The 27,664-nt window shown below is 47.0% G+C and overlaps 1 protein-coding gene across 2 annotated transcripts in view; it reads right to left on the bottom strand.

Moving 5' to 3' along the window:
- Positions 1-1,020: 1,020 nt before the first annotated feature.
- LOC140421277 (mastermind-like protein 2) overlaps positions 1,021-27,664 on the bottom strand; it is a 164,980-nt gene continuing 138,336 nt past the window's right edge. For both annotated transcript variants that reach the window (XM_072505864.1, XM_072505865.1), the window contains exons 3-5: positions 13,760-13,873; positions 8,544-8,652; positions 1,021-2,888 (exon numbers count right to left, since the gene is read on the bottom strand). In XM_072505864.1, coding sequence (XP_072361965.1) covers positions 1,855-2,888; positions 8,544-8,652; positions 13,760-13,873 — 1,257 coding nt within the window. In that variant the 3' untranslated portion in view covers positions 1,021-1,854. The remainder of the gene's footprint in view (positions 2,889-8,543; positions 8,653-13,759; positions 13,874-27,664) is intronic.

Raw genomic sequence — 27,664 nt, 5'->3', positions numbered from 1 at the left:
GTCTTTATTCATCACTAGAATGCATTTGCACTCTATTCTTCTGCATTCGCTCAAAGTGGTTTTTAATATGTTGGGAATTGAATTGTATTTTAGGGGATTCCATTAACGAGGAAAGAACAGCCAAACGTAATCAGTACGGCAATTTTGTCAACCTCTCTATCCCCTTTTCCTCACACGTACCTGCCGAGTCTCCTCACCCGTCCCACTCAAGGATGAAGAGTGCATTTGAGGGTAAGATAGATACATTTTTGGTCTCGGTCAAAGGATTGGATGGGCAAGTGGAGTTGAAGCCCGAGATAGGCCATGATCGCATTAAACGACAGAGCAGCTCGAAGGGCTGTGTGGTCGACTGTTCCTATTTCCTATGTCAATCAGGCGAAGGAAAGGAATCCACTGCAAGGTTCAATATTCATGTTCCATCCCTGCCTCTAGATTGGTCCTTGGCCTTTGTCAGAAAAATAGCAAGTATATGAGTGTAGCGATTCTCCCTCCTCCTTGTTCAGAGGTCCTGACTGGCACTCAGCACCACCCACAGAGCCCAATACAGAGAAAGTTGTAGACATTTCAGTGCTCTAATGTGCGACCATCATTTCATAATTACCACAGACTGGTTCATTCTTTAATTTTTGAGTAGGTATAAAACACTACCCTACCTAAATATAATTTTGTACCCCTCCCTTTTCTTTGATCTATCGAGCCCAGTTTACATTGATTCAAAAAGGCGATGCATGATATTCCTTCTCATATTCTTACTACTGAGTGGTGGCCAGAAAATAGTTTTGAGCATAATGTCTATTGGTGTCAGAATCTTAATTGATCTGTCCAAAGCTTTAAGGAGTGGCGATATGAAAGATATTGAATAAAATGCTAAACAATATCCAGCTTTTTGAGTTTGAACAGATGGCAGAGAGTTCAAGTACTCCAGCCTAAGTGGTCGGTGGTAAACTCATGGCAAATGATGTTGTAAATGCGAGCACGGAATTTCATGCTTGTAGTATGGTAGTCAGCCATAATGCAGTCTTGGCACAAGGCAAGTTTATTATGATATGAAGCAAAAACTTGTCATACTATTTGTGCTCCAAGATGGTATTAAATTAAAAATAAAAGAAACACATTTGTGGCAGGGGGAAAAATACATGTAACTAATAAAACATAAGATCACAAAAGGTTTCAGCAACAAACGCATTATGAAGTTCATAATATCTTGGTAGAATGCACACCTAAAATGTACAGAGTGTCAACATGAGCTGACAGATTACAAAGAAAGCAATTTCGTATTGACAGCTATTCCATCAGTTCAATGCTCACTGTGGTAACGTATTTAAATCAAAATGGGATTGATGGTGAATGAAAGTCTATGAAACCAGGAATAAATCACCTGTACAACACAAGACTGCACTGCCTATGTCATGTCAAAAACACAACCTGTATTTTAACATTGTAATACACAGTATTACTGACTGAACAATGTAGTCTGCATATTTTATACCAAATAAAAATAAACAAATTTGCTAATATAAAAACAATGATTTTGCCTATACTGCATTTTATTGACAAATGATCCAACAAAGTATAATTATTCCTTCCTGACGTACAATATTTATTAGGAAAACATAATTTACAGAATATTTTGAACAAATACATTAATTTATGTATTGCCACTTTAAAACTCAGTGTTGCAGGCAGTACACTAGGTACATCCAGTGACTTATACCTGCGAGTATATGGAAAGTTACAGTGTCCACACCTACACACCTGCCCAATAGTCTTTAGTCCAATGCCACAATGTGTAGGTGGGCGCTCTCTATGTACAACAGCTTGGAGGTCAGATAAATCATACCCAGCAACCAGGCCTTAAGAATGCTGCCCCAGAAAGTCATCAAGAGTCAAGTCATTTATCCAGTCGTCATTACTGCCACTACTCTTCATAATAGACTCTATGAAGTCAGACTCATTGCGAGCTCCAGCCAAGGTATTGCTGTTGTTGTGTTGAAGAAACTCAAAGGAAGAAACCTCGGTGGTGGGGTTCATGCGGTTGAAGGATCCAGATGACTGTCCGGTGGAAGTGTAGCTGGTTGGAGCTAGACCTGGCAGGGGGTGACTCTGGCTCAAATTGGCGATCCCTTGCGGTACAGGTTTCATGCCAGCCATAGTCGCTGAGGGTAGCCGTGGCTGATTATGCCTTGTTGATGGACTGCTCATGGAGACCATGCTTTGTCCAGTCTGGCCTGGGTTGAGTTGCTGCAGTGGCCTCATTTGTCCTCCTGGTGCTATCTGGTTTGGTGGTGCTATGGTTTGATGAGGAAATGGTTGCACAGATAAATTTGGCCTCATGGTCTGTTTGGAGAACAATGGGTTATTTGAGAACTGTTGCATGCTGCCATCCATTTTGGTCTGATTTTGCAATGCTGGAATCCTTTGCTGTGGCCACATTTGAGAAGCCATGCCTGAAGTGGATAACGCATTTGAGATGCCTTGGACAGGTATATTGGCTGCCGCCTGGTTTATGGATTGCCTTATGTGCTGGGGAGGTACAGCGGCATTTGGAACAGAGCCAGTAAACCCGGATATTGCTGTCCTTTGGCGAATTATAGCCTGGCTTGGCACTGCCTGGCTGGTTGATCTAATCCCCAGAGCACTTTGACTTGGTCGGAGAGGCATGTTGATGCCAGATGGTGGTATGTAGATGCTTTGTTGATTGTTGGGATTAGTTGGGTACATTCCTATAGTCCGCTCACCCTGACTGGCTGTTACCGCCGGAATCCCAGGCCCAAGGTTATTCTGAGACGTCACTTGCAGGAGCCCAGTGTTTAGCCGCATCCCACAGTGGGCAGAAGGTGGCGTTGGCAAGGGCTGCCCAGAGTTCGTCGGCAACGATTGTGCCACAGCTGTAAAGAAAACGAGAAGGGATTAATGCAATGTTTTTGCACAATACTCCACGAGTGCTGACGTGAAGATAAAGCAATTGATAATCGCAGGGCAATGTGAGAGCTTTTTCAAAAAAAGCTACTTTATCCTTGCAGAATCGCGTCAAAGAAAAGAAAAGAAAATTTGCATTTATATTGTGTTTTTCGCATCTTCAGGACATCCCAAAGCACTTTACAACCAATGAAGTACTTTTGGAGTATCGCCTCCATTGTATTTCAGCATCACAGTTGTCAATTTGCATGCAAAAAAACTCCTTCAAACAGCAGAGTGGTAATGACCAGATCTTCTATTTGTTTGCAGGAATGTTTCTCGAGGAAAACACATTGGCTTCAACACTGAGCCAAGGTTGACAGAGCTGATGTTGAAATTTGTCAGCTTATCATTTGCACACAAAGCTATATATAGTTTGCGCACAAAGCTATAGATATATATATATATATATATATATATATAGATATCAAACAAAATTTGGTTTACCAGACATATTTTCATGAGGACAGCATCTCCTTTAATCTCTACCTACAGCACTGCTGATTATAGTCTTCAGCATACGTACTACTTTAGACTCCAAGTATAATAAGTGTCTTTTGTATTATTATTCGTTCATGGGATGTGGGAGAATGTGTCAAGGCCAGCACGTATTGTCCATCTTTAATTGGTCTCGAGAAGGTTTGGTGAGCTGCCTTCTTGAAGCTCTGTAGTCTGAGTGGTGTAGGTACACCTACAGTGATATTAGGTAAAGAGGTCGGTACGGTATGAATAGCACAGTGGGTATAGCGCTGGACTAGTAATCCAGAGGTGAGGACCAAAGATCTGGAACATGAGTTCAAACCCCCAGCAGCTGGTGCAACTTAAACTCAATTAATTAAATAAATCTGGCATTAGAAAGCTGCTATCGATATTGGTGACGCTGAAATGACTGGCCTGTTGTAATGTGGTTCACTAATGTCCTTTAGGGCAGAAAATCTATCATCCTTACTATTACGTGACCTAAATGTGACTCCAGACCCAAGGCAATGTATTTGACTATTAACAGCCCTCTGTAATGGCCCAGCAGGTCATACAGTTGTATCCAAGACTGTGGCTGACCATCACGTTCCCAAGAGCAATTTGGGACTTTGCCAGCAATGCCCCCATCCGGTGAATGGATTTCCAGGATTTTAACCCCACCTCGATGAAGGAACGGCGACATATTTGTAAGTCAGGATGGTGTGCGCCTTGGAGGGGGACTAGCAGCTGGTGGTGTTGCTTTGCAGCCACTGCTCTTGTCCTTCTGGAAGGTAGAGGTTCTGAGTTTGGAAGGTGTGGTGAAAGATGCATTCAGCGGTTGCTGGAGTGCAGATGGTCCACACTGCCTGTCGACAGTGCTCAGCTGGGCTTGAGGCTGCATCTCGCGGCGAAACATAACCAGGGCGACAGCAGCTCGGTAATGCCACAGCTGGTAGTGACCGCCACACCCAGAGGAAGAGGCACTGCAGTGGATGTGTGCCCCCACAATCAGGTAAATGGGGCCTGAGGGAGCAGGGGCCAGTCAGGCAGCATCCTGTAGGGGGGGAGGGTGTCGTGGAGGACAGGCAGGTGCTCTTGCTTGGTACCATTGCCACAGGGTCCTCTTCCGAAGGGTCAAACAGTGCCCGCAAAGTAGGGGTACCCACCCAACCCAGAGACCGCGACCGCCCGGGGGGGGGGGGGGGGGGGGGGGGGGGGGGGGGGGGGGGGGTGGGGGTCATCAGGGGTTCACCTGGCAATCGCCAGGGAAGGCCCCCCCCCCCCCCCCCCCTTCTTCCATTCACTGGTTAAAATTGTCATCAGGATAGAAAAGACTTTATTAGCCACAAGTTACTCAATTGGGCCCTGGGCCTGCCACTCTTCCTGTACAGGCAAGGAGATGCATCAATCAATGAGAAGACGGTGGGCACACGACCACCACATTCCCACACCATCCTGACGGGCTTCCTGCCTCCCAACATTGGGGGGGGCTTCAGTGGGAAATCCCACAGAGAATCCCGCCTCCGTGCAAACGCCGAGCCTCCGAGAAACATGCGGCTGGGAGAACGGAGAATCCTGTCCTAAATGGCAAAGTGGGTGATGGAGCAAGACCAGATGTGCTGGTTTCTCACCCCTGGAACCACTATTGTAAACCTCTTCTGCTCCCTCTCCCAATGTGCTCACACACTTTCAATTGTGTGGCACCCAGAACTGTGCATAATATTCCAGCTGAGGCCGAACTATCAACTTGTATAAGTTCAGCATAACCTCCATAATGTCTCTATTAACGTGATCCAGAATACTATATGCTTCATTAACTGTTCTCTCCACCTGTCCTGCCACCTTCAATGATCTATCCATATATACGCCCAGATCCCACCGGTCCTGCGGCCCTTAAGAGTTTTACACTTTATTTTATATTGTCCCGCCATGCTCTTCCTACCAAAATGCAGCATGTAACACTTCTCTGCATTGAACAGCATCAGTCACCTGTCCGCCCAATCCACCAACTTGTCTGTGTCCTTTTAAAGTTCCACACAGTTCTCTTCACAGTTTACAATACTTCCAAGTTTTCTGTCATCTGCAAACTTTGAAATTGCCCCCTGCACACCAACGTCTAGATCATTAATATATATCAGGAACAATGAGCCTCCCAATACTGACCCCGGGGGAACACCACTACAAGCTTTCCTCCGGCCTGAAAAATATTTATTGCCCGTTGCTCTCGGTTTCCTATTATTCGTCAGAATTATCACTGACAGCTGATGTCCAATCTAAAATTTTTCAACCAATATTTGGGGCAGCACGGTGACACAGTGGTTACACTGCTGCCTCACAGCGCCAGAGGCCCAGGTTCAATTCCGGCCTTAGGTAACCGTGTGGAGTTTGCACGTTCTCCCCGTGCCTGCGTGGGTTTCCTCCGGGTGCCGCGGTTCCCCCCACAGTCCAAAGATGTGCAGGTTAGATGGATTGGTCGTGATAAATTGCACCTTAATGTCCAAAGATGTGCGGGTTAGGTGGGGTTATGGGGTTGCGGCGATAGGGTGGGGGCTTCGGTGCAGACTCAATGGGCCGAATGGCCTCCTTCTGCACTGTAGAGATTCTATGAATATCGAGTCTGGAAGACTGCAAAGTGCCTAACTGAAAGTTACGGTGCTGTTCCTTGGGTTACATTAAGCTTCACTGGAAGAAGTGCAGAAGGCTAAAAATAGAGAGGTTCGAATGCGTGTGCATCTGAGAATTAAAATGGCAGCTGATCAGAAATTCTTGAGTCACGATTGTGATCTGATTAGGAGTGTTTCACAAAGCAACTACCCAATTTGCATTTGGTCTCCTCAATGTAGAGGAGACCGCAGTGTGTGCAGCGAACATAGTTTACTCAATCAAGAGAAATCCAAGTAAATTGCTGTTTCTCCCAGATAGAGTGCCTGGGACTTTGGAGGGAGCGAAGGTGAAAGGGCATCTGAAATAATAGCAGAAAATGCTGGAAAAACTCTGCAGGTCCGGCAGCGTCAGAGGAGAGAGGAGCAGAGTCCCTATGACTTCTTCAGAGTTTCTGAAAGGAGTGGGGGGGGGAGGAGATCCAGGAGAACCCTGCTCTGGTTCTGGGAGAGAGGGAGGGGAAAGATGGGAGCAGGTGAGCAGGAAATGGAATGAATGTTCCACTCTGGAGGGGGCGCAGTGGAAAAACTGGTATGGATGGTAGCATTGGCAGAACAGATGCAATTGAGTTAGATAAGCTGAGGAAATAGATGATAATCCTTATAGGAAGTGGGATGGGAGGAAAATTGCTGATTTTCAGCATCATGGTTTGAAGGACCATGATGGTGTGGGCGTGCCACGGTGGAGGGCCTGAGCTTCATGGGCGGGCGGGAGGGCGGGCAGGGGTGTGGGGAGGAAGTGAGGGGCACTCGAAAGGCAGCCAGTAACGGAGACATCTACCCTCTCCCACCCAAGACTCAACAGGTGGCGCAGTGGTTAGCTCTGCTGCCTCACGGCGCTGAGGACCCGAGTTCGATCCCGGCCCTGGGTCATTGTCCGTGTGGCATTCACACATTCGCCCCGTGTCTGCGTGGGTCCCACCCCCACAACCCAAAAAGATGTGCAGGGCAGGTGGATTGGCCACGCTAAGTTGCCCCTTAATTGGAAAAGAAAGAATTGGGTACTCTAAATTTATTTTTAAAAAAGGGATAACTAACATCCCTGAATCCCTTCCGATGCCCTCGAAATGGCCACTTAAGGGCCTCCAATTGAGGCAAGGGAGGGCAGGCCACCCATGTCCTCACCTGATGTGCTAAGAAGACCACCTGGGAACGTAATGCCTGCAAACCCGCCAGCAGGGGCCACTGCAATTCAGCCCCTCGGACTGTCTACACCAAATAAACGGGGTAGTCACAAGCCTGCCGCTGCATCCTCCTCACACCCTCCTCTGATTCCACTGTCCATTCATGACTTGGAATATCAACGGTGACAGCGACATCCACAGACACCGAGCAGATGGTTACACCCGAGCGGGAACCAGGCTGCTGATTTTGCATTCATCTTTTGTGGAGGAATTATTCGGTTTAGCTCCAAATACTCATCCAGAAGAGCAACTGAGTTCTCCCCTGTATCGCGGTCAACATTATTGCTCAACTTACATCATTGGGAAAAAAACAACTCAGCTGATCCGGTCATTATCAAACTGCCCGTGTGCGGGATCTTACTCTGTGGAAATGTGCTGCCACATTTACTGCATTGCAACAGTGATTGTACTTCATAAAGTGCATCGGGACCTCCTGAAGTGCGCTGTCATACAGCTCCTTCCTCACACAGATCAAGTAGCAGCATTTTAACAATTCTTCAATTTTAAAAAGTGGTGAAAGCGTCAAGTATTCCCCATAGTATTTGTAGGGCGGCACCCTGCAAAGTTTTTCTGACAGTATACAACTAAATTAAACTTCAGAAAAACACCGACCACACCCTGCAGCATTTCCACAATCCCTCAAGGTCTGTGAGCCGAACTTAGAAACAAACGCCCGCCAGTGCTCACTCTGTGACACTTCCTGCTTTGGGCTTTTGCTCACTCTGGGGCGAACCTTAAATCGTTCTAATTCATCTCAACGGGATAATGAGCTTGTTTGGCCTCTACCCCGGGCCAGTACCCTACAAGGTCTCGATCACTCTCTCGAAATTTATCTGCAGCAACTAAGCAATATCCTCACCCACAAGTGATGTTGCCAGGCTGCTCTGGGAGGGGAGGGGCACATTTCACAGAGGATGAGATGGGAATGCCAGGGAAGCAGCTGGTTATTCCGGTCAGGTGGGGGAGGCGCGCCCTTCTAATTTATTCTTGATATTCTCACTTCAAATCTAGAATCGGCAGACAGGCACTCGCTTGTCCATAATGAACAGCTCTGCTTCCTGCTGAATTAACCCATTCCCCCATCCCGCCAGAGATTAAACTCTGGGTAAAGCACTTACTGGTGTCCTCATTAAAAACACCCGTAAAAAAATTTTTTAAGTTGCACAGCCCAATACTTTTTTTTTTAAATTTAGAGCATCCAATGATTTTTTTCAAATGAAGGGGCAATTTATAGAGTGGCCAATCCACCTACCCACCTTGCACAGCCCAATACTGATCTTACCTTGGAACTGGCTTAACTGCTGAACTCCAAATGTGTTCCTCTGCTCCTTGTAATCAGGAGACACTCTGATCATGTGGCCGTTTATTTGATCGTGCTGTCTTTGTTTCTCCTGAAATAAAAAAATAAGAGGGGAGCATGACCCTTTAAGTAAATCCTAAAGCTGCAGAGATGAAGGAGACTCAGCAAAACTCTGGTCAAATAAGAATTTACCGTACCACCTTAACAGTTTGGGTGTTTCAGCCCCTCGCAAGGCGCCTTTGAGATTTTTGGCTCACGGGCCCCTTCCTGAATATTTTATTCCAATTGCAATAATGCGTGTGTATGGAGAAGACAAGGACAGCAACAGAAGTAACGCTCAGTACAAAATGTCTCTGCCGCTATACAGCAACATACTATTGTGTACCATCTCTTGCCTCGTTACATTGTAAAAAGAAAGTGTCACCAAATTCATCAACGCACTGTCAGTTTGTATCATTCTGGCCCCCCCCCCCCGTGTCAGAAAGTCATGTGCCTAAGCCCCCATTCCAGGATTTGAGTACATAATCTAGGCTAACACTTCAGTGCAGTACTGAGCGAGTTCTGCATTACTGGAGGAGACATCTATATATTCTGGTGTATTGAATCAATCTGCTACGTTAACCTTGGCAGAGAGCAGTGCTGGATACCCTCTCAAAAGAAAATCTGCTGGTAACAGCAGGCAAGGGGCCAGAGGATTTAAAATAAATATATTTCAGTGCTTTTCCTTCTTTGTGCGATAGGAAGAGCACAAACTCCTGAAAGGAAACCGGACACCTCTCCCCAACCTCCTCCCTGCCCTGGTCTTCCTCCTCTCACAACCCGGACCAGGACTCCTGCCCAGAGCACATGTCTTGACCCAGGAAACATACCCCTTTACCCCCCCCACCCCCCCCCCCCCCCCCCCACCAGCTGACTTCTTTGATCAATGAGTCGGCAAACGGCATCCCAACGAAAAATAAAAACAGAAAGTTCTGGAAAAACTCAGCGGATCTGGCAGCATCTGTGGAGGGGGAAACAGAATTAACGTGCGCGATTTAAAAAAAATAATACATTTAGAGTATCCAATTTTCTTTTCCAATTAGGGGGCAATTTAGTGTGGCCGATTCACCTACCCTGCACACCTTTGGGTTGTGGGGGCGAGAGCCACGCAGACACGGCGAGAATGTGCAAATTCATCATGGACAGTGACCCGGGGCTAGGATCGAACCTGGGATCTCACGGCGTGAGGCAGCAGTGCTAACCACTGCACCACCGTGCCGTCCTTACGGGCGCGATTTAACAGGAGATAAACAGAGTCCTGTTCTGAGAGCGTTTAGTGGGATGTCTCTCGGTGCCTGCAATGTTGAGAACGGCCCCGTTATCAAATGGGACTCTTTTTCTGTCCCTGCCGAGGCACACTTACCTTCATTTACTGTACTGACAAGCTCAAGTGCCATGGTGTCCAGGTGGCAGTGCCAGGCCAGCAGTGGCAGTGCTGGGGCATCATCCCTGCCCAGAGGCCGACCTTCCGGAGCCTCCGCTGCCTGGGTGACCCCCCAAGGTGCCGTTACGCCTGGTCCACCTTTGTGTGGACCAGTGCTAAACGGTTCCAAGGCAAGGCGTCCCAGGTATCGGCATTCGATCCTGGGCCTTGGGAGACTTCAGTGCAGACATATTTAAGTGAGGCTAACTACTCACTTCAGTATGCAAATGCCCAATAAGGGTGAGATCCAGATCGCAACGTCTCACAAGCTCTCGTATGTCCTGAGCATCGAAAATCGAGACCTATGGCAAGATTTAACGGCCCCAGCCACGACGAGGCCATACGTTCGTGTCCAATGTTTCAAGTCCAATATGACTCTTGTTCAGACAAAGATCACACAGACTTGAAACATCAACTGGGTTTCCCTCTCCACACATGCTGCCAGATCCCTATAGTTTTCCCAGAACTTTCTGTTTTTTTAATCAGATTACCAGCATCTGCATATTTTATATTACAAAGAACAAAGAAAAGTACAGCACAGGAATAGGCCCTTCGGCCCTCCAAGCCCGTGCTGACCATGCTGCTCGACTAAACTACAATCTTCTACACTTCCTGGGTCCGTATCCCTCTATTCCCATCCTATTCATGTATTTGTCAAGATGCCCCTTAAATGTCACTATCGTCCCTGCTTCCACCACCTCCTCCGGTAGCGAGTTCCAGGCACCCACTACCATCTGTGTAAAAAACTTGCCTCGTACATCTACTCTAAACCTTGCCCCTCGCACCTTAAACCTATGCCCTCTAGTAACTGACCCCTCTACCCTGGGGAAAAGCCTCTGACTATCCACTCTGTCTATGCCCCTCATAATTTTGTAGACCTCTATCAGGTCCCCCTCAACCTCCGTCGTTCCAGTGAGAACAAACCGAGCTTATTCAACCGCTCCTCATAGCTAATGCCCTCCACACCAGGCAACATCCTGGTAAATCCCTCCTGCACCCTCTCTAAAGCCTCCACATCCTTCTGGTAGTGTGGCGACCAGAATTGAACACTATACTCCAAGTGTGGCCTAACTAAGGTTCTATACAGCTGCAACATGACTTGCCAATTCTTATACTCAATGCCCCGGCCAATGAAGGCAAGCATGCCGTATGCCTTCTTGACTACCTTCTCCACCTGTGTTGCCCCTTTCAGTGACCTGTGGACCTGTACACCTAGATCTCTCTGACTTTCAATACTTTTGAGGGTTCTACCATTCACTGTATAGTCCCTACCTGCATTAGACCTTCCAAAATGCATTACCTCACATTTGTCCGGATTAAACTCCATCTGCCATCTCTCCGCCCAAGTCTCCAAACAATCTAAATCCTGCTGTATCCTCTGACAGTCCTCATTGCAATCTGCAATTCCACCAACCTTTGTGTCGCCTGCAAACTTACTAATCAGACCAGTTACATTTTCCTCCAAATCATTTATATATATTACGAACAGCAAAGGTCCCAGCACTGATCCCTGCGGAACACCACTAGTCACAGCCCTCCAATTAGAAAAGCACCCTTCCATTGCTACTCTCTGCCTTCTATGACCTAGCCAGTTCTGTATCCATCTTGCCAGCTCACCCCTGATCCCGTGTGACTTCACCTTTTGTACCAATCTGCCATAAGGGACCTTGTCAAAGGCCTTACTGAAGTCCATATAGACAACATCCACTGCCCTACCTGCATCAATCATCTTTGTGACTTCTTCGAAAAACTCTATCAATTTAGTGACACATGACCTCCCCTTCACAAAACCCTGCTGCCTCTCGCTAATATGTCCACTTGCTTCCAAAAGGGAGTAGATTAGGCACCCTGATGAGGCTGGGATGTTAAAAACTGCGGCCATATATTGTGGAAATGCTCAGATGGATGAAATAAAAGACTACTGTTTTAAAGCTTTCAAGGATCCTGCCGATGATTGGTTTATATTCTTTATGGATGGCAAGGCAGAATTTCCCGATTCCATTCCTGGAAGTGACCCTTAAAGAAAGCTTTTGCCACTTCACCTGTATTCTGCCTGCAAAAGCTTGGAGCTGGCCAAGTTGGAGATGAAGCGGACTCCAAATTCCAGTTCAAAGCCAAATAAAATGGAGAGTAAGTGTCTCGGGGCATATCATGCCAAGAGCCCGATTTGATCTGCTACTCCGAACAGAATTGTCCTCCACTCCCTTCGACAGTGGAGCTCAATGAAATCAATGCTCCAAAAGCATCTAATCAAATCTTTCAGATACTGGGAGGCTTTGCAGTTCCTTTTTTACCCTCAGGAATCATAGAATCATCAAATTTACAGTGCAGAAGGAGGCCAGTCGGCCCATCGAGTCTGCACCGGCCCTTGGTAAGAGCACCCTACTTAAGCCCACACCTCCTCCCTATGCCTGTAACCCCACCTAATCTTTTTGGTCACTAACGCCAAATTTAGCATGGCCAATCCACCTAACAAGCACGTCTTTCGGGACTTGTGGGAGGAAACCAGAGAACCCGGAGGAAACTCACGCAGATACGGGGAGAACGTGCAGACTCCGCACAGACAGTGACCCAACCTGGGACCCTGGCGCTGTGAAGCAACAGTGCTAACCACCATGCTACCGTGAAGCCCATCTTGTCAAAGGCCAAATATTACTTGCTGCCTCCTACCGGCGTAAACAGTGACCAATCTCTCCAGATTAAAGTTCCAACCAAAGGGCCATATCTTTATCTTTGGGGGCAGCACAGTAGCATAGTGCATAGCACTGTAGCTTCACAGCGCCAGAGTCCCAGGTTCGATTCCCTGCTGGGTCACTGTTTGTGCGGAGTCTGCACGTTCTCCTAGTGTCTGAGTGGGTTTCCTCCGGGTGCTCCAGTTTCCTCCCACAGTCCAAAGACATGCAGGTTAGGTGGATTGGCCATGCTAAATTGCCCTTAGTGACCAAAAAGGTTAGGAGGGGTTATTGGGTTACAGGGATAGGCTGGAAGTGAGGGCTTAAGTGGGTCGGTGCAGACTCGATGGGCCAAATGGCCTCCTTCTGCACTGTATGTTCTATGTTCTATTTTTACTAATATTTAGTAAGACTTTGCCTTGGATGAAACGAGGAAGAGGGTTTCGGGATTAAGAAGCTTGTCTGAATCTGCAGTTGACCTGCCCTTCCCATAAACCCAGGTATGCATGTATGGAAACTTGGGAAAACGAGCACAAACTCATTTTGCAACGAGTCCCTTGCTGCAAGAGTTCATTAGCCCAGTTAGAACTACACAGCCTCCTGCCTCCAATGGAAACCAATATGAAGAATGCCTGGACTTACACGTTTTAGGTTTTAGCTGCTCCCGGCTAAAGGTCAGCAACCTGAAGCATTGGCCGGAAGTTTACGGCCCCTCCCACCCGTGGGATTTTCCAGTCCTGCCAAAGTCAATGGACTTTTGAGCGGCTCACTGCATTCGCCAGCCCTACCCCCGCCGTGACAGGTCCAGAAAATTGCGCTCGTCAACACGGACTTTCTCTCTGCAATCGCTGGCTGATCTGCCAAGCATTTTCCAGTATTTTGTTGGAGGTTTCCAGTTAGTAAGCTGCCCATGTTGCCCTTTTATGTAATGTTGATACTACTTTGTTAGCGTGTTGACTTTGCACTCCAGTACAATCAACGGGGGACAGAATGCACTGCCTACGTCAGTGATGTTATATATTCGTAGTACTGTCAGAAAGTGCTTCAATAACAGAGAGACCTACCTGGTCCGCCATGAGCTGCTGTTGGAGAAAATTATGATGCTGTTTCTTCAGAAGTTGCTGCTTGAGGAAGGCTTGTGGCGTGGCTTTTATATAATTGTTACCAGGATTATGATCCTATAGTGAAGGAGGAGAGAAAAAGGAATTAGGAGAAAACAGGACTTTACATCCACCTTTATTTACTGCTGATGTTTAACAATCTGGTCTGCTGTTGCTCAGCTGGTCTTTCCTGCTGTCCCATTGCCCACAGGTAAGCAGAGGGCTCAGATCGTGCCCCAACACTGGATGTCCAATATAATCCCATGCCTTTGCTCCAAGGAGTTGACCAATGATTTGCATGGGCACATGTAAATGTACGGTGGAGCTACAGCATCATTTTCAACCATTCGTTACAAAACCTGGCCCCGAGTTTGACCAGGCGGGAACTGCGACATTCGGGTGGCCGAGCGGGTCCTGAGTCAGCAGCGGGGCCTGCTTGGCGATTTTACTACTCCTAATCGGCCACCCGTGGACTTGCTGGATGCAGAAAACCTTGGGCAGGTGAGTAAAAGTGAGAACTTAAAAATCTCACTGTGCTGACTGTCGGAGGAAAGGTCTAGCACTTTCTGTTTTTATATCTTTAATTATGTGAGATGTCTGTCTGCCTGGCTCCCCACGACTGTACTACCACCCCCCGCATTCCCATCCCAATACTTCGACAATTGTCTCAATTATTTTGGAAATATTGTGTATTCTTCTGGGATAGCTTGGTATCAATTATTGATGTGGGCGGCTCTTTTCTTTCTTCAGTCAGTCTACTCAACTTTTCATCTCCGAAATAACTGAGGGCTAGGCAAACACATCACCCACATGCCCACCCATTACTGCTGCTTGGAGCCCATCCTGCCAGGAGGTCTGTTGCCATGATATGCCATGCTCGCCTGTCCAGCTCCAGCCTCACACATTCACTGTAACTCATCAGAAACCGTTCTGTGAGGTCCATCATCCAATTACACCCAGGTCGACCCCTCTTTCTGCTGCCTCCACTTTGATCTCTGGGAGAGATCTTTCGCTGTAGCTTTTCAGCTCTGATCAAATGGCCAAAATACAGACTTTTCTTTGTACCTTCAGTGCTCTTTCTGCTTTTGCAAAAAAAACCTTTCATTTGTCTTATCATCTGTAAATGGAATTTTAAGCAGACGTGTTTGCATTGTTTCGACACCCTGGGTTAGCGCACGGTCAATTCCAGCCCCACCTGCCCCGGGGTCACAACACAAGTGAATTAACCAATAATCCTTCGAAAAAGGTCCCAAAGTCTTTGGCACCTGGCTGCCCAATAATTACAATCACCAGGGGCGAGATTCTCCGGAAATGGCGCGATGTCCGCTGACTGGCGCCCAAAACGGCGCAAATCAGACGGGCATCGCACCGCCCCAAAGGTGCGGAATGCTCCGCATCTTTGGGGGCCAAGCCCCAACATTGAGGGGCTAGGCCGACGCCGGAGGAATTTCCGCTCCGCCAGCTGGGGGAAAAGGCCTTTGTTGCCCTGTCAGCTGGCGCGGAAATGACATCTCGGGGCGGCGCATGCGCGGGAGCGTCAGCGGCCGCTAACAGTTTCCCACGCATGCGCAGTGGAGGGAGTCTCTTCTGCCTCCGCCATGGTGGAGACCGTGGCGGAGGCGGAAGGGAAAGAGTGCCCCCACGGCACAGGGCCGCCCGCGGATCGGTGGGCCCCGATCGCGGGCCAGGCCACCGTGGGGGCACCCCCCGGGGCCAGATCGCCCCGCGCCCCCCCCCAGGACCCCGGAGCCCGCCCACGCCGCCTTGTCCCGCCGGTAAGGTCGGTGGTTCAATTTACGCCGGCGGGACAGGCAATTTATCGGCGGGACTTCGGCCCATCCGGGCCGGAGAATCGAGCGGGGGGGCCTGCCAACCGGCGCGGCGCGATTCCCGCCCCCGCCGAATCTCCGGTGCCGGAGACTTCGGCAACCGGCGGGGGCGGGATTCACGCCAGCCCCCGGCGATTCTCCGACCCGGCGGGTGGTCGGAGAATGTCGCCCCAGGTTTGTAAATTTCAACACAATTAGTGTTTATTATAAAGAGAACTATAATTATAGATTTTTCTGTCAGTAACACATTCTGATCTCTTAATATGCCACCATCAGCACCTTTCGTAGCCATGCTCACCGCCATTTACATTCCCTTTGTCATTCTGACCATGACATCTTTGTCAATCTCCACCTATCGCTGGCCCTCTAACAGCCCCACTGCTCCACGCCCCCCGCAACAGCATAAATCTACCCCTATTTCCAGTTCTCTCCAGCCTTGACAAAGAGTCATCCAGACTCAAAACGTTAGCTCCCTTCTCTCTCCACAGATGCCGTCAGACCTGTGGAGATTGTCCAGCATTTTCTGTTTCTATCTATCTGCCAGCTTTGATAAACAGCCATGGCTAGCAGACCTCCCGTGGCATTGCTGATTGAATCGTGCTTGTTTTGTAATGAGAAGAACATAGATACCGGGAGGCACATGCATGATCCTCCTACAATGCAGCTGTGCTTCATTACCCTTGCCCCTGTAAAAATACAAACTGCTGTAAGTAGGACAGCTAATTATAGGTTAGTTGGCGAGGGAAAGTTTGCAGTTCAGCAAATGCGATACACATAAGCTCCTGACTCCATTTCGGAAGATACGACTTCCTTCCTTTTTTTATTTGGACACCCTGAACTGTGACAAGCCGCTGATTGCTCATCGGATCGGCCTTCATTTCCTTCAGCCCAATCTCAAAGCCCCACTTCTTTTAGGAAATTAAGCACGTTACGCAGCGAAATAGTAATGACCAACATGAGACAATGAGAAGCTATGGTGAACAGTGCCCTGAGTTAGGGGCAATAACAGTACCCGGAGTTAGGGGCACCAACCCAACTGGATTATCCTGAAGTCTCCGTGAAAGAAGGATTAATTTTCAGGGACACTGATGTTGTGAGCAACCCGGAAGAAAAATCATCGGGGGAATTAAATAAATTGTGGGGTGTTCTTCATTTTCTTCGATCAAAGGTGGATTGGCCGTGTTAATTGCCCTTCCCTTCGTGTCCAAAAATGTTAGGTGGGGTTACGGGGATTAGGTATAGGATGGAGGCGTGGACTTAAGTAGGGTGCTCTTTCCAAGGGCCGGTGCAGACTTGATGGGCCGAATGGCCTCCTTCTGCACTGGAGGCCAGAAATTATCCTACAAAATCTCCAGGAATACATCTGATGATGGCAATTTGACTGAACCCCTGTATCATGTACTGAAACGCTAAATCATTAGAACCCAGTCGGTTCTAACATTCTAAAGACGATTTGTGGTCATGCGATTGCTAAATTACCACCAGGGTTAACAATACAGAGGTTGTATGCGGGCGCCCTGAAATCGGAAATGGAGTGATCTACAGCTCACTCGAGTGTAATCCCTGCTGTTCTTGCGCAGTTCTGTTTCCTTGGTTTTTAACGATGAAATACAAATTTGTTCAGCCAACACCATTTTGGGGGTCAAAATGGGCTCATGTGTGATCTGAGGCACGCTAGCACCAATCTAGAAAGAAAAACCTCAGGAATTAAACTTAGTGGGGAATTCAGCCTTTGGGAGGGATCAGCAGGAAATGTTTCAAGCTCGGTACTTTGTGTGAAGGAACAATCACGATAAGATACAAGAAGACTTTCAGTTTACTGAGTGCTACAGAAGTAACGCTGGCTCCCGGGGACTTTCCATCAATGGTTGAGGGACGAAAGGTCTTAATATCAGGATCAAACTGAACCTTAGCCACTTGTCTTACCTTTACATTACTTAGCCCTTGCTTGTGATTTTAAAGAACTGTGTTCACTCCTGGTTTCAGATTTAAGCCAGGAAATAGGAGTAATAAAAAGAGACAGGTTTTCCCAACACTGCTGATGGTATCTTTACCGTACCGCTCCCTTTGCCACGCGTTTCGTCATTCAAGCCCTCCCTGTCTTCGTCCCCCTGCCCTCCGTCACTTGTTTAAAACCTATTACATTTTTGGCTTTTACCAGTTCTGATGAAAGGTCATTAAACTCTAACACCATTTCCCCCTCTGCAGAAGCTGCCTGACCTGCTGAAAATTTTTAGTGTTTATCACGATGGTATTCCTACATTACGGAGGCAAAAATATATAGAGGGCACTTCTACTTATGTAGATCTCAGTCAGGGCAAACATCACTGTTTATCAATCTACACTGCGGCCAAGGTCATGATGGGTGAGCCTACATTAGGGCCAAGGTCATGACCATCATAAGCCTACATAAGTGCCAAGGTCACGACCCTTGTGAGCCTACATTAGGGACAAGCTTACAACCCTTGAGCCTACATTAGGGCCAAGGTCACGATCCTTGTGAGCCTACATTAGGGCCAAGGTCACAACCCTTGCGAACCTACATTAGGGCGAAGGTCACGACCCTCACGAACCTACATTAGGGCCAAGGTTATGACCCATGAACCTACATTAGGGCAAAAGCCATAACAATAACCCAACATTATGTTTGATTGTCGGTCATTTTTTGCTTTTACTGAAATTTAACAACAGGAGAGTTTTTTTAATGAAGTTCTATCGGCACAATCAATTTTCCCCATTAGTTCAAAAAAGTAAAACTTATCCTGAGGCATTGCTCTACATCGTAAGTGAAAATTGACGCAGATGCTTTAGGTTTTTATATTCCAGGATCAATGAACAGGAAATGGAAATCTATATACATCTTCCAACAATAACCCTCTTAAAATCTAGTACAGAATTTTGAATCACACCCATGCCTCCCTTGCCTGGTGATTGGTTGTCAAGCTGCCTGGTTTAAATTTCAAACAATGCTTGGCAGTTAACTGTCAGTCACCATCAACTGGTGCGTTCTCCGAGGCAACGCCTCTACCAATTTGAGTCCACGTGCCAACCAATCAGTACTCTCTTCCAAAAAATGTGCTGATTTCCCTTACACACACACACACTCACACTCTCTGGTCTGCAAGGAAATACTGAACTCAGTTGTTGGATCGGGAAAGGTGATATAATTGGCTCAGGGAAGAAGAGAGAGGATAAAAAGTCAGATATGCTCCTGGTTCTTATTGCCATGACTTTTGCCAGAACAGCGTGCATCTGGATGTTAGGGCGAGGACTTGATTGTGATGGCCCTTACAGTCAAATAGCCTGAAAACACACATGGTCACCTGAATAAATGCTCACTTGGCCAACAGGATGACAGTGACTGATGCCCATGAAACTTTATCCCAGTGAAGCACACAGGGAGCAAAGGAATGGGAGCAAGGAAAAGAAAAATGATAGCTTGAATTCTATGGTAGTATTGATGGTAAAAGTGTCAGCCTTTGCCATCATGACTCCATTGAAATGTATAACTTGTCCGCACAGGCGCAAAACAACAGAGTAATTGTGTGCCCCTCGGGCAGGGTGCTGTCGAGAATCCACCTCACCGAATACAATCCCTATGCAATCAGTGAATTGACAAAAGCTTCCTCTTTTATGTTGTCAGTCTCATTGTTAAAACCCTTGCAAGAGAAAGTACATCTTTTTGATTAAGACCATAAGACATAGGAATGGAAGTAAGGCCATTCGGCCCATCGAGTCCACTCCGCCATTCAATCATGGCTGATTTCAACTCCATTTACCCGCTCTCTCTCCATAGCCCTTAATTCCTCGAGAAATCAAGAATTTATCAACTTCTGTCTTAAAGACACTCAACGTCCCGGCCTCCACCGCCCTCTGTGGCAATGAATTCCACAGACCCACCACTCTCTGGCTGAAGAAATTTCTCCTCATCTCTGTTCTAAAGTGACTCCCTTTTATTCTAAGGCTGTGCCCCCGGGTCCTAGTCTCCCCTGCTAATGGAAACAACTTCCCTACATCCACCCTATCTAAGCCATTCATTATCTTGTAAGTTTCTATTAGATCTCCCCTCAACCTCCTAAACTCCAATGAATATAATCCCAGGATCCTCAGACGTTCATCGTATGTTAGGCCTACCATTCCTTGGATCATCCGTGTGAATCTCCGCTGGACCCGCTCCAGTGCCAGTATGTCCTTCCTGAGGTGTGGGGCCCAAAATTGCTCACAGTATTCTAAATGGGGCCTAACTAATGCTTTATAAAGCTTCAGAAGTACATCCCTGCTTTTATATTCCAAGCCTCTTGAGATGAATGACAACATTGCATTTGCTTTCTTAATTACGGACTCAACCTGCAAGTTTACCTTTAGAGAATACAAAGAACAAAGAACAAAGAAATGTACAGCACAGGAACAGGCCCTTCGGCCCTCCAAGCCCGTGTCGACCATACTGCCCGACTAAACTACAATCTTCTACACTTCCTGGGTCCGTATCCTTCTATTCCCATCCTATTCATATATTTGTCAAGATGCCCCTTAAATGTCCCTATCGTCCCTGCCTCCACTACCTCCTCCGGTAGTGAGTTCCAGGCACCCACTACCCTCTGCGTAAAAAACTTGCCTCGTACATCTACTCTAAACTTTGCCCCTCTCACCTTAAACCTATGCCCCCTAGTAATTGACCCCTCTACCCTGGGGAAAAGCCTCTGACTATCCACTCTGTCTATGCCCCTCATAATTTTGTATACCTCTATCAGGTCGCCCCTCAACCTCCTTCGTTCCAGTGAGAACAAACCGAGTTTATTCAATCGCTCCTCATAGCTTATGCCCTCCATACCAGGCAACATTCTGGTAAATCTCTTCTGCACCCTCACTAAAGCCTCCACATCCTTCTGGTAGTGTGGCGACCAGAATTGAACACTATACTCCAAGTGTGGCCTAACTAAGGTTCTATACAGCTGCAACATGACTTGCCAATTCTTATACTCAATGCCCCGGCCAATGAAGGCAAGCATGCCGTATGCCTTCTTGACTACCTTCTCCACCTGTGTTGCCCCTTTCAATGACCTGTGGACCTGTACTCCTAGATCTCTTTGACTTTCAATACTCTTGAGGGTTCTACCATTCACTGTATATTCCCTACCTGCATTAGCCCTTCCAAAATGCATTACCTCACATTTGTCCGGATTAAACTCCATCTGCCATCTCTCCGCCCAAGTCTCCAGACAATCTAAATCCTGCTGTATCCTCAGACAGTCCTCATCGCTATCCGCAATTCCACCAACCTTTGTGTCGTCTGCAAACTTACTAATCAGACCAGTTACATTTTCCTCCAAATCATTTATATATACTACAAAGAGCAAAGGTCCCAGCACTGATCCCTGTGGAACACCACTGGTCACAGCCCTCCAATTAGAAAAGCATCCCTCCATTGCTACCCTCTGCCTTCTATGGCCTAGCCAGTTCTGTATCCACCTTGCCAGTTCACCCCTGATCCCGTGTGACTTCACCTTTTGTACTAGTCTACCATGAGGGACCTTGTCAAAGGCCTTACTGAAGTCCATATAGACAACATCTACTGCCCTACCTGCATCAATCATCTTAGTGACCTCCTCGAAAAACTCTATCAAGTTAGTGAGACACGACCTCCCCTTCACAAAACCGTGCTGCCTCTCACTAATACATCCATTTGCTTCCAAATGGGAGTAGATCCTGTCTCGAAGAATTCTCTCCAGTAATTTCCCTACCACTGAAGTAAGGCTCACCGGCCTGTAGTTCCCGGGATTATCCTTGCTACCCTTCTTAAACAGAGGAACAACATTGGCTATTCTCCAGTCCTCCGGACATCCCCTGAAGACATCAAGGATCCAAAGATTTCTGTCAAGGCCTCAGCAATTTCCTCTCCAGCCTCCTTCAGTATTCTGGGGTAGATCCCATCCGGCCCTGGGGACTTATCTACCTTAATATTTTTTAAGACACCCAACACCTCGTCTTTTTGGATCACAATGTGACCCAGGCTATCTACACCCCCTTCTCCAGACTCAACATCTACCAATTCCTTCTCTTTGGTGAATACTGATGCAAAGTATTCATTTAGTACCTCGCCCATTTCCTCTGGCTCCACACATAGATTCCCTTGCCTATCCTTCAGTGGGCCAACCCTTTCCCTGGCTACCCTCTTGCTTTTTATGTACGTGTAAAAAGCCTTGGGATTTTCCTTAACCCTATTTGCCAATGACTTTTCGTGACCCCCTTCTAGCCCTCCTGACTCCTTGCTTAAGTTCCTTCCTACTTTCCTTATATGCCACACAGGCTTCATCTGTTCCCAGCCTTTTAGCCCTGACAAATGCCTCCTTTTTCTTTTTGACGAGGCCTACAATATCACTCGTCATCCAAGGTTCCCGAAAATTGCCGTATTTATCTTTCTTCCTCACAGGAACATGCCTGTCCTGTATTCCTTTCAACTGACACTTGAAAGCCTCCCACATGTCAGATGTTGATTTGCCCTCAAACATCCGCCCCCAATCTATGTTCTTCAGTTCCCGCCTAATATTGTTATAATTAGCCTTCCCCCAATTTAGCACATTCATCCTTGGACCACTCTTATCCTTGTCCACCAGTACTTTAAAACTTACTGAATTGTGGTCACTGTTACCGAAATGCTCCCCTACTGAAACATCTACCACCTGGCCGGGCTCATTCCCCAATACCAGGTCCAGTACCGCCCCTTCCCTAGTTGGACTGTTTACATATTGTTTTAAGAAGCCCTCCTGGATGCTCCTTACAAACTCCGCCCCGTCTAAGCCCCTGGCACTAAGTGAGTCCCAGTCAATATTGGGGAAGTTGAAGTCTCCCATCACCACAACCCTGTTGTTTTTACTCTTTTCCAAAATCTGTCTACCTATCTGCTCCTCTATCTCCCGCTGGCTGTTGGGAGGCCTGTAGTATACCCCCAACATTGTGACTGCACCCTTCTTATTCCTGATCTCTACCCATATAGCCTCACTGCCCTCTGAGGTGTCCTCTCGCAGTATAGCTGTGATATTCTCCCGAACAAGTAGCGCAACTCCGCCTCCCCTTTTACATCCCCCTCTATCCCGCCTGAAACATCTAAATCCTGGAACGTTTAGCTGCCAATCCTGCCCTTCCCTCAACCAGGTCTCTGTAATGGCAACAACATCATAGTTCCAAGTAGTAATCCTGGACTAGGACTCCCAAGTCCCTTTGCACTTCAGCATTATGAATTTTGTCACCGTTTAGAAAATAGTCCATGCCTCTATTCTTTTTTCCAAAGTGCAAGACCTCGCACTTGCCCACGTTGAATTTCATCAGCCATTTCTTGGACCACTCTCCTAAACTGTCTAAATCTTTCTGCAGCCTCCCCACCTCCTCCATACTACCTGCCCCTCCACCTATCTTTGTATCATCGGCAAACTTAGCCAGAATGCCCCCAGTCCCGTCATCTAGATCGTTAATATATAAAGAGAACAGCTGTGGCCCCAACACTGAACCCTGCGGGACACCACTCGTCACCGGTTGCCATTCCGAAAAAGAACCTTTTATCCCAACTCTCTGCCTTCTGCCTGACAGCCAATCGTCAAGCCATGTTAGTACCTTGCCTCGAATACCATGGGCCCTTATTTTACTCAGCAGTCTCCCGTGAGGCACCTTATCAAAGGCCTTTTGGAAGTCAAGATAGATAACATCCATTGGCTCTCCTTGGTCTAACTTATTTGTTATCTCTTCAAAGAACTCTAACAGGTTTGTCAGGCGCGACCTCCCCTTACTAAATCCATGCTGACTTGTCCTAATCTGACACTGCACTTCCAAGAATTTAGAAATCTCATCCTTAACAATGGATTCTAGAATCTTGCCAACAACCGAGGTTAGGCTAATTGGCCTATAATTTTCCATCTTTTTCCTTGTTCCCTTCTTGAACAGGGGGGTTACAACAGCGATTTTCCCTCTGGGACTTTCCCGGACTCCAGTGACTTTTGAAAGATCATAACTAACGCCTCCACTATTTCTTCAGCTATCTCCTTTAGAACTCTAGGATGTAGTCCATCTGGGCCCGGAGATTTATCAATTTTTAGACCTCTTAGTTTCTCTTGCACTTACTCCTTTGTGATGGCTACCATATTCAACTCTGCCCCCTGACTCTCCGGAATTGGTGGGATATTACTCATGTCTTCTACTGTGAAGACTGACGCAAAGTACTTATTTAGTTCCTCAGCTATTTCCTTGTCTCCCATCACAAAATACCAGCGTCATTTTGGAGCGACCCAATGTCAACTTTTGCCTCCCGTTTGTTTTTAATGTATTTAAAGAAACTTTTACTATCATTCCTAATGTTACTGGCTAGCCTACCTTCATATTTGATCCTCTCTTTCCTTATTTCTCTCTTTGTTATCCTCTGTTTGTTTTTGTAGCCTTCCCAATCTTCTGACTTCCCACTACTCTTTGCCACATTATAGGCTTTCTCTTTAGCTTTGATGCATTCCCTAACTTCCTTTGTCTGCCATGGCTGCCTAATCCCCCCTCTGATAACCTTTCTTTTCTTTGGGATGAACCACTACACTGTGTCCTCAATTACTCCCAGAAATTCCTGCCATTGCTGTTCTACTGTCTTTCCCACTAGGTTCTGCTCCGAGTCGATTTTCGTCAGTTCCTCCCTCGTGCCCCTGTAGTTACCTTTATTTAACTGTAACACCTTTACATCTGATTCTACCTTCTTTCTTTCAAATTGGAGATTGAATTCTACCATATTATGATCACTGCCTCCTAAGTGCTCCCTTACTTTAAGATCTTTAATCAAGTCTGGTTCATTACATAACACTAAGTCCAGAATGGCCTGTTCCCTCGTGGGCTCCATCACAAGCTGTTCCAAAAAGCCCTCCTGTAAACATTCAATGAATTCCCTTTCCTTGGGTCCACTGGCAGCATTATTTACCCAGTCCACCTGCATATTGAAGTCCCCCATGATCACTGTGACCTTGCCTTTCTGACATGCACTTTCTATTTCGTGGTGCATTTTGTGCCCCCGGTCCTGACCACTGTTAGGAGGCCTGTACATAACTCCCATTATGGTTTTTTTGCCTTTGTGGTTCCTCAACTCTACCCACACAGACTCCACATCATCTGACCCTATGTCATTTAGTGCTATTGATTTAATTTCATTCCTAATTAACAAGGCAACCCCGCCCCCTCTGCCCACCTCCCTGTCTTTTCGATAGGTTGTGAATCCCTGGATGTTTAAATGCCAGTCCTGAACCCCCTGCAACCATGTCTCTGTGATGCCTACCACATCATACCTGCCAGTCACAATCTGGGCGACAAGCTCATCTACCTTGTTCCGTACACTGCGCGCATTTAAATATAGCACCTTTAATTCTCTATTGACCGTCCCTTTTTGTTTTCTTAGTGTGGTGGACCTTGGTTTACTGAGCCTTTCCATACACTGTGTCATATTTTGTGGGATGGGGACTATCGTAACCTTTCCTGAGTTTTGTCTTTTCGTGCTTTTTTGTATTCCTAAGCAGCTACGCTTCCCACTGATTACTTCACCTCTTTGTTCCCTGACTTTCCCTTCCCCCCCAATCTTTAGTTTAAAGTCCTATTGACCACCCTATTTATTCTTTTCGCCAGAACACTGGTCCCAGCTCGGTTCAGGTGGAGACCATCCCAACGGTATAGGTCCCCCCTGTCCCAAAACTGATGCCAGTGTCCCATGAAAAGGAACCCCTCTTTCCCACACCACTCTTTCAGCCACGTGTTAACTTCCCTTATTCTTGACTCCCTATGCCAACTTGCACGTGGCTCGGGCAGTAATCCGGAGATTATGACCCTTGAGGACCTGTTTTTTAATTTAAATCCTAGCTCTTTATAATCTCTAAACAGGTCCTCTTTCCTAGACTTGCCTATGTTGTTGGTACCGACATGGACCACAACAACTGGATCCGCCCCCTCCCTCTCCAGTATCCTTTCAAGCCGGTCAGAGATGTCCCGCACCCTAGCACCGGGCAGGCAACATACCATGCGGGACTCTTTATCCTGCTCACAAAGGATACTATCTATCCCCTTGATAATAGAATCCCCTACAACTACAACTTGCCTATTTACTCCCTCCCCTTGAATGGCCTGCTGAACCATGGTGCCTTGATTGAAGTGTAACTGGGGCTTTGATGATGTACTAACTTCATAATTACTACTAAACACCCTCAACAGCCCTGAAAAGCTAATTTTATATCTGGGAAATGTCAAAGTCTCTTCGAAATGAGAAACAAATTCCATTTAAGTAAAATACTATATTTTTTGAAGTTGTTTAACAGTATTTTAGCTTCTCCCTCAATCCAATCATAATCATTTCTATTTTTATTAAATTTAGAGTACCCAATTCATTTTTTCCAATTAAGGGGCAATTTAGCGTGGCCAGTCCACCTACCCTGCACATCTTTTGGGTTGTGGGGGAGAAAACCCACGGGGAGAATGTGCAAACTCCACACGGACAGTGACCCAGAGCCGGGATCGAACCTGGGACCTCGGCGCCGTGAGGCTGCTGGGCTAACCCACTGCGCCACCGTGCTGCCCCCAATCATAATCATTTCCTTTGGTATCTGCAAATTTAAATTAAAAGAGGCTACTGAGTGCCTTTAATTCCTGCTTTTCTGTCTGTGAGAATTCTTCGATCTGACTGGCTATTTGCCCTGCTTACAGACATCACCGCTGCTGTACATCAAGGGATTACCTCGAGTTGGCGCCAAGCTGAAACAGCCGCGGGGACAGAGGAAATCCACTCCATAGAGATCACTGGATCTTTGTGGGCAGCTTTCTCGAGGCCAGTGGTGAGTGCCATTGCTTTGATGCTGACTGTAAAATTCAGCCCCACATCTCTGAAAAGAGCTGGCAGTCCGTGGTCATGCTCCCATCACAGAAGCAAAAAGCAAATCAAAGCCTTCGGGAGATCCACTGCACTTTATGGCAGAAATTTGCAGAGAGAGAAGAAAGCTGAATGCTTACTCTCCATCAGGAAGATAAAAATTGTGGGTTTAGAATCAGACAGTCCAGAAGGAGACCATTCAATCCACCATGCCGATACTGGATCTGTGAAAGGGCTAGTTCCACAGACTTTTACGCCCTCATAGTCCTGCTATTGTATCTAATTCTCTCTCTCTTTTTTTAAAAGTTATCAATCTGCATCTACCACCCTTTTAGGCAGAGGGTATGATGTGTATTGGAATGACATTCACCTGGGCGGCACGTTGGTGCAGTGGTTAGCACTGCCCCGGGTCACTGTCATGTGGAGTTTGCACATTCTCCCCGTGTCTGTGTGGGTCTCACCCCCACAACCCAAAGATGTGCAAGGTAGGTGAATTGGCTGCGCCAAATTGCCCCTTAATTGGAAAAAAAGAATTGGGTACTCTAAATTTGTAATTTTAAAAAAGGAATAGCATTCACCTAAATACATATGGCAGTATTCTATAAACATTGGGTTATAAACAGTAATGTTGCCTTGCAGGTCGCCTAGTTGCATGTAATGGTCCCTGCCCACTGAAGCAAAAGTGTGCATCTGTTTTTTTTTAAGAAAAGGCGTATTTGGAATCATTTCAATGCTCTAGGGCACATTAAATTTCTCATGGATTTAGCATCTCAGGCAAAGCACAATAATGTTCCTTTGATGTCTGATTCCTGGGTTTGATTCACATCCAGCTCTACAGTAACTTACTCAAACTTGATGCCAAAAAAAATCCATTTTATTTCAGTGTCAAATTTCTATGGGGGGGGGGGGGGGGGGGAATATATGGGCGGGATTCTCCACTCCCGCGCCAAAGTGCCCACGCCGTCGTGAACGCCGTCGAGGTTCACGACGGCGCGAAACGGTCCCTATGCCGACCGATTCAGGGCCCGATAATGGGCTAGGAGCGGGGACGCGTCATTTACCCGCGCCAGGCCTTGTCGCCGCGTAAAGGCGGCGCCGCATACATGACGCGGCCGGCGCCGCATAACTGGTGTCACCCGCGCATGCGTGGTTGCCGTCCTCTCCGAGTCC

The sequence above is a fragment of the Scyliorhinus torazame genome, chromosome 5, assembly GCF_047496885.1.
Source record: "Scyliorhinus torazame isolate Kashiwa2021f chromosome 5, sScyTor2.1, whole genome shotgun sequence".
In the NCBI taxonomy this organism is placed as follows: domain Eukaryota; kingdom Metazoa; phylum Chordata; class Chondrichthyes; order Carcharhiniformes; family Scyliorhinidae; genus Scyliorhinus; species Scyliorhinus torazame.
Note: the sequence above shows the minus strand (reverse complement) of the source record. Positions and strands in the feature narration are given on the sequence as shown.